This window comes from Herpailurus yagouaroundi, unplaced genomic scaffold (genome assembly GCF_014898765.1).
Source record: "Herpailurus yagouaroundi ecotype Mexico unplaced genomic scaffold, PumYag 29, whole genome shotgun sequence".
Lineage (NCBI taxonomy): Eukaryota > Metazoa > Chordata > Mammalia > Carnivora > Felidae > Herpailurus > Herpailurus yagouaroundi.
Window position 1 is genome coordinate 76516153 of NW_024412377.1, and position 16672 is coordinate 76532824.

General features: G+C 34.7%; 1 protein-coding gene across 3 annotated transcripts in view; it reads left to right on the forward strand.

The window, feature by feature from the left end:
- SLCO6A1 (solute carrier organic anion transporter family member 6A1) overlaps positions 1–16672 on the forward strand; it is a 101073-nt gene that overhangs the window by 44690 nt on the left and 39711 nt on the right. For all 3 annotated transcript variants that reach the window (XM_040447706.1, XM_040447719.1, XM_040447711.1), the window contains exon 8: positions 9941–10136. In XM_040447706.1, coding sequence (XP_040303640.1) covers positions 9941–10136 — 196 coding nt within the window. The remainder of the gene's footprint in view (positions 1–9940; positions 10137–16672) is intronic.

Below are 16672 nucleotides of genomic sequence, written 5' to 3' on the forward strand. Positions count from 1 at the left end.
TCCTCTCGGGTTTTGATGGTTTCCTGTCTCACATTCAGGTCCTTTATCCATTTTGAGTTAATTTTTGTGAATGGTGTGAGAAAGTGGTCTAGTTTCAACCTTCTGCATGTTGCTGTCCAGTTCTCCCAGCACCATTTGTTAAAGGGACTGTCTTTTTTCCATTGGATGTTCTTTCCTGCTTTGTCAAAGATGAGTTGGCCATACGTTTGTGGGTCTAGTTCTGGGGTTTCTATTCTATTCCATTGGTCTATGTGTCTGTTTTTGTGCCAATACCATGCTGTCTTGATGATGACAGCTTTGTAGTAGAGGCTAAAGTCTGGGATTGTGATGCCTCCTGCTTTGGTCTTCTTCAAAATTACTTTGGCTATTCGGAGCCTTTTGTGGTTCCATATGAATTTTAGGATTGCTTGTACTAGTTTCGAGAAGAATGCTGGTGCAATTTTAATTGGGATTGCATTGAATGTGTAGATAGCTTAAGGTAGTATTGACATTTTGGCAATATTTATTCTTCCAATCCATGAGCACGGAATGTTTTTCCATTTCTTTGTATCTTCTTCAATTTCCTTCATAAGCTTTCTATAGTTTTCAGCATACAGATCTTTTACATCTTTGGTTAGATTTATTCCTAGGTATTTTATGCTTCTTGGTGCAATTGTGAATGGGATCAGTTTCTTTATTTGCCTTTCTTTGCTTCATTGTTAGTGTATAAGAATGCAACTGATTTCTGTACATTGATTTTGTATCCTGCAACTTTGCTAAATTCATGTATCAGTTCTAGCAGACTTCTGGTGGAGTCTATTGGATTTTCCATGTATAATATCATGTCATCTGCAAAAAGCGAAAGCTTGACTTCATCTTTGCCAATTTTGATGCCTTTGATTTCCTTTTGTTGTCTGATTGCTGATGCTAGAACTTCCAACACTATGTTAAAAAACAGCGGTGAGAGTGGACATCCCTGTCATGTTCCTGATCTCAGGGAAAAAGCTCTCAGTTTTTCCCCATTGAGGATGATGTTAGCTGTGGGCTTTTCATAAATGGCTTTTGTGATATTTAAGTATGTTCCTTCTATCCCGAATTTCTCAAGGGGTTTTATTAAGAAAGGGTGCTGGATTTTGTCAAATGCCTTTTCTGCATCGATTGACAGGATCATATGGTTCTTATCTTTTCTTTTATTAATGTGATGTATCACATTGATTGATTTGCGAATGTTGAACCAGCCCTGCATCCCAGGAATGAATCCCACTTGATCATGGTGAATAATTCTTTTTATATGCTGTTGAATTCGATTTGCTAGTACCTTATTGAGAATTTTGGCATCCATATTCATCAGGGATATTGGCCTGTAGTTCTCTTTTTTTACTAGGTCTCTGTCTGGTTTAGGAATCAAAGTAATACTGGCTTCATAGAATGAGTCTGGAAGTTTCCCTTCCCTTTCTATTTCTTGGAACAACTTGAGAAGGATAGGTATTATCTCTGCTTTAAACGTCTGGTAGAACTCCCCTGGGAAGCCATCTGGTCCTGGACTCTTATTTGTTGGGAGATTTTTGATGACTGATTTAATTCCTTCGCTGGTTATGGGTCTGTTCAAGCTTTCTATTTCCTCCTGATTGAGTTTTGGAAGAGTGTGGGTGTTTAGGAATTTGTCCATTTTTTCCAGGTTGTCCAGTTTGTTGGCATATAATTTTTCATAGTATTCCCTGATAATTGCTTGTATTTCTGAGGGATTGGTTGTAATAATTCCATTTTCACTCTTGATTTTATGTATTTGGGTCATCTCCCTTTTCTTTTTGAGAAGCCTGGCTAGAGGTTTATCAATTTTGTTTATTTTTTCAAAAAACCAACTCTTGGTTTCGTTGATCTGCTCTACAGTTTTTTTAGATTCTATATTGTTTATTTCTGCTCTGATCTGTATTATTTCTCTTCTTCTGCTGGATTTCGGCTGTCTTTGCTGTTGTGCTTTTATTTCCTTTAGGTGTGCTGTTAGATTTTGTATTTGGGATTTTTCTTGTTTCTTGAGATAGGCCTGGATTGCAATGTATTTTCCTCTCAGGACTGCCTTCGCTGCATCCCAAAGCATTTGGATTGTTGTATTTTCATTTTCATTTGTTTCCATATATTTTTTAATTTCTTCTCGAATTGCCTGGTTGACCCATTCATTCTTAGTAGGGTGTTCTTTAACCTCCATGCTTTTGGAAGTTTTCCAGACTTTTTTCTGTGGTTGATTTCAAGCTTCATAGCATTGTGGTCTGAAAGTGTGCATGGTATGATCTCAATTCTTGTATACTTATGAAGGGCTGTTTTGTGACCCAGTATGTGATCTATCTTGGAGAATGTTCCATGTGCACTCGAGAAGAAAGTATATTCTGTTGCTTTGGGATGCAGAGTTTTAAATATATCTGTCAAGTCCATCTGATCCAATGTATCTGAATGTATCTGTTAAATCCATCTGGCCCAGTGTGTTATTCAAAACCATTGCTACCTTGTTGAATTTATGTTTGTATGTCTGTTCATTGATGTAAGTGGGGTGTTAAAGTCCCCTACTATTATTGTATTACTATTGCTTATTTCCTGTATGTTTGTTATTGACCATTTTATGTATTTATTTGGGTGCTCCCATGTTGGATGCACAAATATTTACAACTGTTATATCTTCTTATTGGACTGATCTCTTCATTATTACATGGTTTCCTTCTTTTTCTCTTGTTATAGTTTTTGTTCTAAAGTCTACTTTGTCCAAAAAAAGGATTGCTACCCTGGTTTTCTTTTCATATCCATTTTCATAGTAAATAGTTCCCATCCCCTCACATTCAATCTGCAGGTGTCTTTACATCTGGAATGAGTCTCTTGTAGGCAGCATATAGATGCGTCTCGTTTTTTATCCACTCTGTCACCCTATGTCTTTTGATTGGGGCATTTAGTCCATTTACATTCGAAGTAATTATTGATAGGTATGTATTTATTGCCATTTTATTACTTGTTTTGTGGTTGCTTTTGAAGTTCTTATCTGATCATTTCTTTTCTTCCTCTCTTCTCTCACATTTTCCTGGCTTTCTTTGATAATATACTTGGATTCTCTTTATTTTTTACATATTTATCAGTAGTTTTCGATTATTAATTACCTTAGGTTTGTATATAACATCTGCATATAACAGTCTATATTAGGTTGATGGTCACTTAAGTTTGAATCTATTCTCTACTCCTCCCAGCCCCACAGTTTTGATATATGGTGTTATAGTTTACATCCTTTTATTTTGTGAGTTCCTTGACTGATTTTTAGAGATACACGTATTTTCACTGCTTTGTGCCTATTTTCACTTGTGGTTTTTGTTTTTCCTCACAGAGTCCCCGTTAACAATTTTTTTTTAGGGCTGGTTTAGTGGTTTGGTTCATATCTCTCCTTCTATTCTGAATGTTAGTGTTTCTGGATAGAGTGTTCTTGGCTGTAGATTTTTTTCCTTTCATGTCATTCTTTCTGGCCTGCAAAGTTTCTGCTGAAAAATCTACTGACAGTCTTATGGTGTTTTCCTTGTAACTGTCTTCATTTCTCTTGCTGCTTTTAAAATTCTCTCTTTATCACTGTTTCTTGCCATTTTAATTACTGTGTGTCTTGATATGGACCTCCTTGAGTTAATTTTGTTGGGGGATCTCTGTGCCTCCTGGTTCTGGATGTCTGATTCCTCCCCCAGATTAGGGGATATTCAACTATTGTTCTTCTGATAACCATATAATGTGAATGTTGTTACCCTTGATGGCGTCCCTGAGTTCCCTAAGTGTATTCTCATTTTGCATACTTTTTTCCCCCTTACTTGCTCAGTTTGATTGCTTTCCATTACCCTGTCCTCCAAGTCTCTAATTTGTTCCTCCACTTCCTGTAGCCTGCTATTTATTCCATCTAGTATATTTTTAATTTCATTTGTTGTGTTCTTCATCTCTGGTTGGTTCTTTTTTATATTCTCTTATCTCTTTTTTAAGGGTCTTACTGATACTCTCCACTCATTTCTCAAGTTCGCTGAGTATCTCTATGATCATTACTTTAAATTCTCTATGAGGCATATTACTTACATTCATTTCACTCTTGATAGTTTTTTTTTTTTTTTGTCCTGTTCTTTCATTTGGGACATATTACTCTGTCTCCTCATTTTGTCTAACTTTCTATGTCTGTTTCTGTGTGATCGGGAGATAGATCAGCTATGTCTCCTGATCTTGAGAGTAATGGCCTTATAAAGAAGTGATCCTCTAGTACTCTGCAGTGTAGTACTCTCTGTTCACCAAAACCTAACACTTCAAGGTGTCTCAGTGTGTGTTGCATGTGTCCAGCTGTTGTGTCCTGGCTACTTTTTCCTTTATTGTAGTCATCTGCAGTTTCTCTCTCTACCTGTCGTGGGCAGTCTTCAGTCCCCGGCCATGAGGCACACAGTTTTAACAAGGTGCATCTCAGTCTTCCCTAGGGCCAACTGCCACCACCAGAACTGAAGCCCTTAAAACATATGAGCCAGAATACCTGGTGTTGACAAGGTTTGCATCAGAGTTCTAGGGGAGCGACCTGCAGGACTGAGACTGAGGCAAATGTAACTGGGAAGGGCAGATCCATCAAAGTCTGGGTGGACACGGCACAGTGTAAGCTAGTTAGGTAGTGAATGTGGACACCACTCTAGGGGAACATAAATCTTAGAATAGACAGTAACCATGCTTACCTTTTATTTATTTATTTTTTTTTATTTTTTTATTTAAAAAAAAATTTTTTTTTCAACTTTTTTAATTTATTTTTGGGACAGAGAGAGACAGAGCATGAACAGGGGAGGGGCAGAGAGAGAGGGAGACACAGAATCGGAAACAGGCTCCAGGCTCCAAGCCATCAGCCCAGAGCCTGACGCGGGGCTCGAACTCACGGACTGCAAGATCATGACCTGGCTGAAGTCAGACGCTTAACCTACTGTGCCACCCAGGCGCCCCATGCTTACCTTTTAATCCAGAAGGAGACATTGTCTTTATTATACTTGACAATAAATGTGTTTTCTCCCAATTCCAGGAGGGACACTATCTCTGTTTTCCAAAACTATAAGGAAACTTGCCTTCTGCTTTCAAGAAGAACACTATCTCTATTATCCAAGGCTGTTTGTTCACTGTATAAATATCCTTGAAAAGATAGAAAAAAGATCAGTCAGTGGTTCTGCTTGCTGGGTATACAGAAACATGAGATACATGGAGAATTGCTTCTCAATAAATATGGTAGTAATTATAATACATATAAATAAAGATTTTCAGATAGGAGGGACAATCCAGTATATCACTTGGAAGAGATACTCCTTAAGTATGAGGACATGAAAAGATTGAAAGGATAGAAAAAGTACTGTGGGAAGAAAAGATGGTGTAACTATAGTGATTTTAAGTATAGTATTCTTTAAAGCAAGAGGTATTACTTGTTATGAAGAGGTTATTTATACTGGCAGGAGGGTTAGCCGGTGAGGTAGATGAAACAATTATACATAGGTGTGCTCTCAACAATGTAGCTTTATAATAAATAAAACAGATAGCTGGGTTAATTAGGCATTGGTGATATTGGGTCAATTAGATATCGTTATGAAAAAAGGTAAATCTTGACCGCTACCTCACTATATACACAACTACCAAATTCTAGGTGTATTATAGATATAAATGTGAATGGTAAGACAATAAAGCTTTTTAGAATAAAACATAGGAAAATATCTCATGGCCTTGGAGAAAACAAAGATTTTTTTATATAGGATAGAAATCACATAGCTGTAAAGAAAAAAATTAAGTGGTATTACATTAAAATTAAGAACTTCTGTTTATCAAATGTCAGGATAAAGAGTAAAAATGAAAGTAGACAATCTTTTCAATAGAAATACTCTACAAAGATTTTACTCTACAAAGAATATGTAAAAATTTCCATCAACAGTAAGGCAGATAATCCAATAAAAATGGACAAAAGACTTGAGAAGCTGTTCTATAGAAGATGATATCTATTGGCCAATATTCGTATGAAAGTGGGTTCACCTTCATTGGTTTTTGGGGAAATGCATATTAAAACCACAATGCAATACTATTACTCTTTCACCAGAATGGCTAAAATGAAAAAGGGAAATACATGTTGTCAAAGACCTACAGCATTTGGCATTTCATCCACTACTGGTGAAAATGTAAATTGGTTTAAGCATTTTATAAATCTGTTTGGCAATATCATGAAAATCTGAACATATACATATTCCCTCATTCAGAAATTCCACTCCTGGTTACATACCAAACATAAGTTCTTCCCTTAAGAATATACCTAGAAGAAATGCAAATGTTTACAAAGGGACATATACATGAATTTCTAAAGTACATTACAATTCACAATATCACAGTGAACCAGTTGTGTATGTGTATTCTAGAATGCTATTCAGCAATGAGAAGGCATCATTGATTGTTGTATATAAAACCATGGGTGAATTTTCTAAACATCATACCAAAAAACAAAAGAAGCCTTAATACATACATACTTTATGATCCATATTTTAGAAAATCTTATGAGTACATGAAAGAGCCTCTAATCTTCTGGCAATTTTTAATTTTTGATTTGAGTGGTATTTTCATAGGAATGTTCACTTTGAAAAGTCATCAGTATGTATTGTGATTTGTGTACTTTTCTGTACACCAATGAAATATGTACATAAAAAGATGGTTGGAAGTTCTGTGCGTTGTTTGAATTTTCAACTGTTTTGTTTCCTCTTGGGGTACCCTTCAAAGACCTAGCCCTTTAATTGTTGAACTCCCTGTGCCCAGGATTTTCCTGTTGCCTAGGGCAATAAGCCTGACAGCCAATATTTTCCTGGCTGAGTTAAGGACTCAGTTTTCTGCTCACAAATATGCTTCGTTTTCTTAAATCTACAGTTGTTGGGTTCCAGCTGAATAAACCAAGTCTTTTGCCGGTCAGTTATATGGCATGGGGATGGGGATGGGGAGAGGACTTGGGAATCAAACATTTTATATAGACTGCAATCCATTCCCGTTGTTTTTACCTTTATCTCACTCCTGCTTTTAGTGGTACCTACTGCCCTTAATTTCTAAGATTCTGGGGTAAAATGTGGTTTACTTCTTACTGACTTCCTTACCTGCAGGAGTACTTCTCATCCTCTGAAGTCTCCTGATTCAGTTCCAGTTCCCACACTTTTCTTGATAAATACTGCCTCCATTCTATTCGTACCTTTTGCTTTCTAATTAATGAATTTGTTTGTAAATCTCTACCTTTTATCAAACACTCATATGTTTACTTTGTTCGAAGTAATTACTGACTTATTTAATTTTCCTAACAACCTTAACATGGTAGTATAATTATTTATAGATATTCATTAGTACCATCTCATACATTTAGGTATGATTTTCATTGTTTTTTCTGTTCTATGTATTTTTAAATGATGCATTTAATCTTGCATTTTTACTTAAGCCAGAAAAGACTTTTCATTTCTAATTGTATGATTTTGTTTCTCTTTAAATAACCGTTTACATCGATTAATATTTTCCATATCTTTAATAGTGTTGTAAGCTACGTCTTTATGAGAAAGCTGAATCAAAATACTTTATGGATTTTTAATTTTCTTAAAATCTGGGCATTTTTCCATAATTTATTTTATACGATGTTATTAGATATATACATGTTTAGGAGCTACATTTCATGGTATACTTTTTTTTACTACTTTATTTTCAGACTTTCCTTTAAAAATATCCAATCTGTCTTTTTAATAGTTAAGTTTTATCCATTTACTATTATCGTGGATTCTGATATTTTAGGTAACTTCTATTTATATTTTTTAGTTTATTATTCTTCTGTTTTGCTTCTTTCTCCCCCTACTATCCTATCCTGTCTTAATGGACTCATTTTTTTAAATTTTATTTTATCTGCCTTTGGTTTGTTTAGGAGATTTTAACCAACCACTGACAGTTTGCTGCCCCCACTTTTCAGTAGTGTGTGTGTACATATCCAGTCTAGATTATTAATTTTATAATTTTATAAATTAGCTATAGTTATCATTCTTTTGCAAGTAACATGCTTTTTGGCAGCTTTTACAATTTTTGCTTTATTCTTAATGTTATGAATTTTCCTTACCTTCTGTATGTGTAAGGATAGATTTAAGTATTTATTTTTAATCCTTCTCAGTAGTTGGAGTATACTTTTATTCCTAGGAATAATATTTTTTAATGATGGAAATTTCTCATTCTCAGTTTCAACTTTTCATGTATTATTTCTCTGGCATTCATTCCATTATATTTCTCACAACTGCTGTAAAACATTTTTAAGAGCCTTTTATTCTGTTCCCACCGTGCTTTTTTTTTTTTTAAGTTGCTTTCTGATCAGTTTTAAATTTAAAAAAAAAATGGAAATAGTACAGAGGGCTAACTCCCATACACTGCACACCTGTTTCCCCCTTTTATTAACATCTTACATTAGTATGGTAGATTTGCTATAATTAATGAACCAATATCAATACTAACTAAAGTCAACATTTTATTTGGATTTCATTAGCTTTTACATAAAGTTTTTGTTTTTGTTTTTGTTTTCTATTCCAGGATCTCTTTCAGGATACATGATATTTAGTTGTCATGTGTTTCTTTAGGTTTCTGTTGAGTTTGACAGCTGCTCAGTCTTCCATTGTCTTTTTTTATGACTTTGACAGTTTTGAGGAGTGCTGGTCAGGTATTTTTTAGAATGTTCCTTAACAGGGAATTGCCCAATTTGTTTCCTTGTGATTAGACAGGGTTTATAGGTTTTAGAAGGAAGCTCACAGAAGTAAAGTGCCATTTTCATCAAATCATATCAAGGGTACTACACTATCAACATAACTTACTACTTTTGAATTTGACCTTGTTCAACTGGGTAATCATATTTGATCATACTTCTCCATTGTACTCATTGCCTTTTAGCTAGTTATCTTGGTTATTTTTCTTTTACTCTTTTTTTTTTTATTATATGGTAGATGAATAACACAGTCCTCTCTTCCAATTTATTCACTTATCAAATGTCTCTGGTCTGAGATTTGAGTTTTTATTTTAATAATTATATTTATAAATGCCTGGGCTTCTTATTTTTATATTCATCTGCTCTTATTTCATTCCTTTATTCTTTTATTTCTTCTTCATTTTTATGGAAGTTACACTATCATTTATCTTTTTGAGTATCCTAAAATTATTTATTTCCAAGTCTCTCACATACCCTTCAGTGATATAAATTTAATCTGATGTTAAATGGACTTGTGTTTTGCTTTATATTTCTCTTGCTATATTCCTATTTAAATCTAGCACCTCTATGTTTGGAGCAGTGAAGATTACATCAATGTAAGCATTTATTGTGCTACCTTCATATGATTATTTTCTAACTATATTTCTTCTTCTCCTTCCTCCTCCTTTTCTTCTTCATGCTTGCCTCTATCGAATCTATATCCTTGATTGAAAAGAAAACAATTTTCATAATGGCTACTCTGAAATCCCACTTTGTTGTGAGATTGTTAATAATGCACATCCATCTACAGAACCAGCGGATGGCTTAATTTAATTCTTGGCAACACATCTCAGATTCTCTTGTTATTATGAGCATCCCTCTTGCTATAAACTATAAATCCATGAAGCTATACAATAATAGCTCTAAATAAGACAATTTTCTTCTGTTTGCATGGATTAGATGCCATTACTATATAGGAACAAAACTTCTCCATCATTCCATTATGCCTATAGCTTCAGCCCTACTCCCAAATTTATACTTCTCTTAAAGTTCAGGTTTGTTAAGATGTTTACCGTGCCTTTAAGTTTTTGTTGTCTTTTTATTTAAATCCATGTTTGCTATATGTTTAGAGCATGGGGATTACATCAATGTATGAATTTTCTGTACTATCTTTAGCTGATTATTTTTTAACTGTTTTCTCCTCCTCCTCCTCCTTTCTTTTAGGCTTTGTTTTGCTTCCAGGAGGTGCACTTGGCCAGCTTCTGGGAGGTATCATTGTTTCCAAGTTACACATGTCTTGTAAAGCCCTTATGAGATTTACAATCATTACATCTGTTATATCACTTGTATTCTTTGGGTTTGTAATTTTTGTACGCTGTGATACAATACCATTTGCTGGGATCAATGAAGATTATGACGGGTAAATATTATTTTGTATATCAGGATTTTACATTTGAACTAACAATGTATTTTTCAGTTAATAATTATTTATCTAGTAACCCTGTATGTTTGTTCCATTCTTGGAATTATTCAACATGTAAAAGAAATATAAAGCTTCACCTTTATATAAGAAATATAAAGTTTTACCTTTTATATTAAGGGCAGAAATATCATGATGATAGCTTGTGACATGACTATTTATGCATTCATAAAGTAATAAATAAAAAATACCATTGACATGAGTCAGGATGTAGAAGTAATATTCTGTATTAAAGTGACTAATAGTAGGAGACAAAGCTGTCTATACAAAGCCTTATCTTGTGTTCCTGAATTAGTATGTCTGCCTTTTTATAGACATCATAGAAGGGAACTGAAGTACATCTGATAGTACATGTAAGTAATGCATTCTTTAAGCTAAACTTGTGAAAACTTAAAGAACTTGGCAGAGATTGATATTAAACACAGGGGAACAGAATTCAAATAGAAAACCTAAGGACTGAGCAAGTAAAATCAGTAAAGAAAATAAGACTTTCACTTCGGAGTAGCTTGTGGCCGACCAATGCTCCCACTGAGAACAACCCCAGAAAACTGAATAGAGTTTAAAAGGTTTGTTTAAAGGGCATCAGAGGATTGTTTGGCAAATAGGAATTTAAAGGCCAAAATTCTAGAATAAGGCAGACCCTTAAGAAAAGAAGGAATTTTCTGCAGTTGGATACTTCTAGAGATATTTTCTAATTCTTGATGTTGGCAAGAAGCCAAGAATTTGGGCAAAGGTCTGGTCAGAAAGCATCTAGTTAAATGATGAGAAATCACACCTTTTGACAGATGTATCAACCTAAAGAGACAAAAATAGGGCTGGGCAGGATATCAGAGATAGGAGGGAGATAAACAAATAAGACAACATTCTGTTGGGTTTTCATTCAATATATATGCTGCATTATGAAGTAAGAAGCTGACAACAAGCAAAAATCTTGTAGAAAGTAGAGGAAAATTCTAGCAGTATTGTGATACTCTGTAGATCAGAGTGACTTCAGAATATTGTGGGGGTGGAGTGGAGAGGAACTGTGGTGAACACTACGTGTTCTCAATTGGTATCTCTCTCAGGCTCAGACCTAACAGTGAGGGCCTTCCTGAAGTACCATAGCTTTGCCAGGAGTTAATCTGGTCTCTGATTGGATTGATTTGGTCAGCCAGCACTCTAACTATTGGCAGAAAGATACAACACTCTAAAAAAAAAAAAAAAAAAAAAAAGATAATATCAAACACAGCTAGTTGTAAAGTATCATAGGCAAAGGTCTTGCATTACAAAAAATTACCGAGCAGATCAAGGGTGTGACCAAAAGTTATGAGACAGAACAGATGATAGAATAGACCCACAGGGGATCCAGATGTCATCATTATCAAATAAGAATGTTAACATAATATTGATATGAGCAGTAATACAAATGACTGAATTTCTCTTCAGAAACCATGGGTTCAGAAAAGAGTAGAACAATATGTTTAGAATTCTGAAAGAAAAAAAAAATAACAAACTCTTGACCCTTTAACCATTAATCCAGTGATAATATCTTTCAAGAATGAAAATCAAGTAAAGCTATTCTCAGGTGAAGGATAATAACATTAGTTGTTAGCTCTAAAAGAAATTATTAAGTTTTTTTTTTCAGTTTAAAGCAAAATAATCCTAGAGGAAAACTTGAAACTTGAAAGATAAAGGAAGAGTAAAAGAAGTGATAAATACACTAGTAAATAGACTAACTTTTTCATCTTAAGTTTAAGATATATGTAACTATTGAAAACCAAAAGTACAACATTGGTGTAGATTATCGAAGGTTGTAGATATAATATGTGTGATAACTGTAACCTAAGGGACAGAAAAAATGGACATCTGTGGTTATGAGACTTCTACATTTTATTTTTTATTTTTTATTTTTACTTTTCAACGTTTATTTATTTTTGGGACAGAGAGAGACAGAGCATGAACGGGGGAGGGGCAGAGAGAGAGGGAGACACAGAATCAGAAACAGGCTCCAGGCTCTGAGCCATCAGCCCAGAGCCCGACGCGGGGCTCGAACTCACGGACCGCGAGATCGTGACCTGGCTGAAGTCGGGCGCTTAACCGACTGCGCCACCCAGGCGCCCCGAGACTTATACATTTTAAACAGAGTGGTAAAATATCAACTTGAAGTAGAAAAGTAAGCATAGATACACATATAGTTTAGGTATCTATGTAGCTCAGGTATACATCGATATTTCCTGTCTTTGTATGGTCTGCACACTAGGATTGTTTTTATATAATTAAGTGTAGTGAGAAATAATAAAGAACAATAGGACTTATAGTTTCTATTCCAATATTAAAGTGCTTGTAAGTCATCACTCCCATCCTCACAATTAGAAAAGGTTTGGACAAATAAAAAATCAACAACAGAGGGCAAACTGGGCAAAGTACTGTCCCCTAAACTGGAGAGAGAGGCAAATAGAGAGAATTGCAGTTTACTGGAAGCAGAAGCCATTGGAACTGAATATTAAACAGTACTTGACTAATTGCTAGATGTGGAACATGGAATAATTTGAGAGTTAAAGACTCCTGGGGACTCAGTCATAGGAAGACCCCGCACACTTTCATGACTTTTACATCCAGGTGCTCCACCAGGTTCTAACAGTGGAAACTGGGAGAAAAATCCTCTTGTGTTTTAGGCAGGAGGAGAGGGAAAGTAACCATTTGAAATATGCCCACAAGAAGTCTGCTCTTTGTAACAAGAGTCTACCCTGCAGGGAAACTACTTTCTCAGAGTTTCGCTTGCCAAACTTTAAAAAGGAGGGCAATTAGACCAGTCAACCATTTTATAACATTCCTATTTTATATAAGGAAAGGGAGAAAAAAAGCTAAGAAAAACTTCTGAAGTTCACAGCCTAGAGACTCGGGCCCACTGGGGCAGGGAGAGACATAAAATCTAAGATTTAATAATAATATTATAGAATGCTTTCCCTCAAGAATATCTTACCACCACCACAACAGATACCTAGTAATAATAGAAAATTACAACTGAGAGAGCTTCAATGTATGCGCTGTTTGATAAAAAGATTCTAGGGCAACCCAGGACAACCTGGAAGACAGAATGAGGATGCCATGGAAAACAGAGGCCTTTGACACCTGTAACTACAACAAACTTTAAACACAGCCTAATTCCTACACAGATAAACATAAAAACCTCACACTAAAAGGCCTATTTACCTCTGTTCTTGGTAACCTAATAATGTCTGCCTTTAAACAAACACATTACAGGGCATTCTAAAAGGGAAGAAAATACACAGACTGAAAAACACAGGAAACATCAGAACCAGACTCAGATATGGCACAGGTTTAGAAATGACCAGACTAGGAACATAAAATAGCTATGATTAATATGCTAAGGGTTGTATGCAAAAAAGTGGGCAACATGAAAGAAAAGATAAGTAATTTAGGTAGAGAAATAGAAGTTGTAAGAAAAAATCAAAAGTAAATACCAGAAGGCAAAAACACTATAAGAGAAATGAAGAATCCCTTTCATGGGGCCATCAGACTGCAGAAGACTGAGGAAAGTATCCATGACTGTGAAGATATGTCAATAGAAACTTCTCAAACTGAAAAACACAGAGAAAAAAAAAAAAATAAAAAAAAAAACTGGGACAGATATCCAAGAACTGTGCAGCCATTACACAGATAAAACAAATGATAAGGCAAACACCAGAAGGAGAGTGGGACTGAAGAGGTGGGTCACATAATGGCTGAGAATTTTTCGTAATTAATAACAAACACCAAAATATAGATATGGAAAGCTCAGAGAACTTCAAGAAGGATAAATACCAAACAACTGACACCTAGGCATATCATATGCAAACCCCAGAATGAGAAAATAATGACAAAAATCCTGAAAGAAGCCAGGAGAAACAAACCTCACTGATACATGATTGAGGATTATTTAATACAGACTTATTGAGAAACCATACAAGCAAGAAGAGAGTGGAATGAAATATTAAAAAGATTGAAAAAAAATCATTAACCTAGAATTCTGTGTGCAATGAAACTATCCTTCAAAAATAAAGCAGAAAGATGCCTGGATAACTCATTAGGTTAAGCTTCTGACTCGATTTCTGCTGGAGTCATGATCTCACAGTGGTGCAATCCAGCCCTGCATCAGCGTGGAGGCTGCTTAAGAGTGTCTCCCTCCCTCTGCTTTTGCCCCTTCCCTGCTTGTGTGTGCTCCTTCTCTTTCATTCTCTCTTTCTCTCTCAAAAAAAAAGTGGAAATAAAGATGTTCTCAGGTTAAAAAAATAATGGAATTGTAAACCTGCTTTGCAAGAAACATTTAATGAAGTTCTTCAGAAAAAAGAAAAATGGTATGAATTAGAAATTTGAGTTCACCTACAGAAACAAAGAAACATGCTTTGCAAGTAAACCTGCCTCGCAAGAAATGTGTTTTTTGTTTTTAAGTTTATTTCTTTTGAGAGAGACAGAGACAGTGCCAGTGAGGGAGGGGTAGAGAGAGGAGAGAGGGAGAGCATCCCAAGCAGGCTCCATGCTGCCGGCTCAGAGCCACACACAGGGCTCAAACCCATGAAGCCATGAGGTCATGACCTGAGCCAAAACCAAGAGTCGGATGCTTGACTGAATGAGCCACTCAGGCCCTCCAGTAAGAAATGTATAAAGAAGTTTTCAGAAAAAAGAAAAATGATATGAGTGAGAAATTTGAGTTTATATAAAGAAATGAAGAACACCAGAGAATGAATAAATGAAGGTATAATAATTTTTTTAGTTTTTAATTGGTGTAATAGATAACATGTTCAAAATAATGGTGATAAGAGGTTAAGTGTTTATAGTTTATGGATAGTGAAATGGATAATAGAAATCTTATACAAGAGGAGGGAGGAGTTGAGAATAGTCTTTTATAAGGTATGTGCACTACCCACAAAGTAGTATGGTGTTATTTGAAAGCAGACTTGCTTATATCCTGGAAATTCTAGGGAAATCACCACAACATTTTTAAAAGTATAATTGCTATGCTAACAGATGAGAGAAAATAGAATCTCATAAAATACTCAAAACCAGAGGAGGCAAAAAAAAAAAAGAAAGAAAGAAAGAAAGAAAGAAAGAAAGAAAGAAAGAAAGAAAAAAGAAGGAAAGGTGAAAGCAAGAGAGCAAGAAAGCAAGAAAGAACAATTGTTTGGCATGTAATTTTTCACAGTCCTCTCATGATCTTTTGTATTTGTGTTGTCTCATTTGTGATGTCTCCTTCATTCACAATTTCATTTGTTTGAGTTCTCTTTTTTTTTCTTGGCAAATCCGAAGGTTTGTCTATTACATTTTTCTTTAAAAAAAATACCAGCTTTTAGTTTCATAGACCTTTTCTATTGTGTTATTAGTCTTTATCTCATTTATTTCTGTTCTGATCTTTGTTATTTCCTTCCTTCAACTAACTTTGAGCTTGATTTGTTGTTTTTCTAGTTCCTTGAGGTGTAAAATTAGGTTGTTCATTTGAGAGCTTTCTTTTTTCTTAATGTAGGCATTTATCACTGTGAACTTCTCTCAGAATTTCTTTAGCTGCCTCCCATACCCCATAGTCTTTGGAATGTTACCTTTCCATTTTCATTTATCTCAAGGTATTTTTTTTAAATTTCTCTTTTGATTTCTTCTTTGGTCCATTAGTTGTTCAGTAGCATGTGTTTAAATCTCCACATAGTTGTGATTTTTCTAGTTTTCTTCTTTAAATTGATTTCTAGTTTCATACTATTGTACTTTTCTTAAATTTAATGATTTGTGTTATAGCCTACTATACGATCTATTTTGGAGAATGTTCCATATGCATCAAGAAGAATAGGTATTCTCCTGCTGTAGATGGAATGTTCGTCTGTAGGTCTAACTGAGCCAATGTGTAGTTTAAATCCAATGTTGTTTGTTTGTTTGTTTGTTTGTTTTCACTGATTTTCTCTCTGGATGATTTATCCCTTGTTGAAAGTAGGGTGCTGAAGTTCCCTACTATTATTATATTTCTGTCTATTTTTCCCTTTAGGTCTGCTAAAATTTGTTTTATGTATTAGATATTCCTCTGTTGGATAAATAAATATTTGCAACTGAATTGTTATTGGATTGATTCTTTTTCATTATAACATGATATTTGTCTCTTGTAACAGTTTTTGGTCTACTCTGTCTCATATAAATATAGCTACCACAGTTTTCTTTTGGCTTCTATTTGCATGGAATCTCTTTTTTCATCTCTTTACTTTCAGTCTTTGTGTGTCCATACATCTGACGTGAGTCTCTTGTAGGAGGCATACAGGTTTTTTTTAAATTCATTCAATCATTCTATGTCTTTTGATTGGAGAATTTAGTCCATTACATTTAAAGTAATTATTGATAGGTATGTATGTATATATTGCCATTTTGTTAATTGTTTCTGGCTGGTTTTTAGTCCTATTTCTTTTTGTCTTGCTTTCCTTCTTAAATTTTTTTTTTTCCAACGTTTATTTATTTTTGGGACA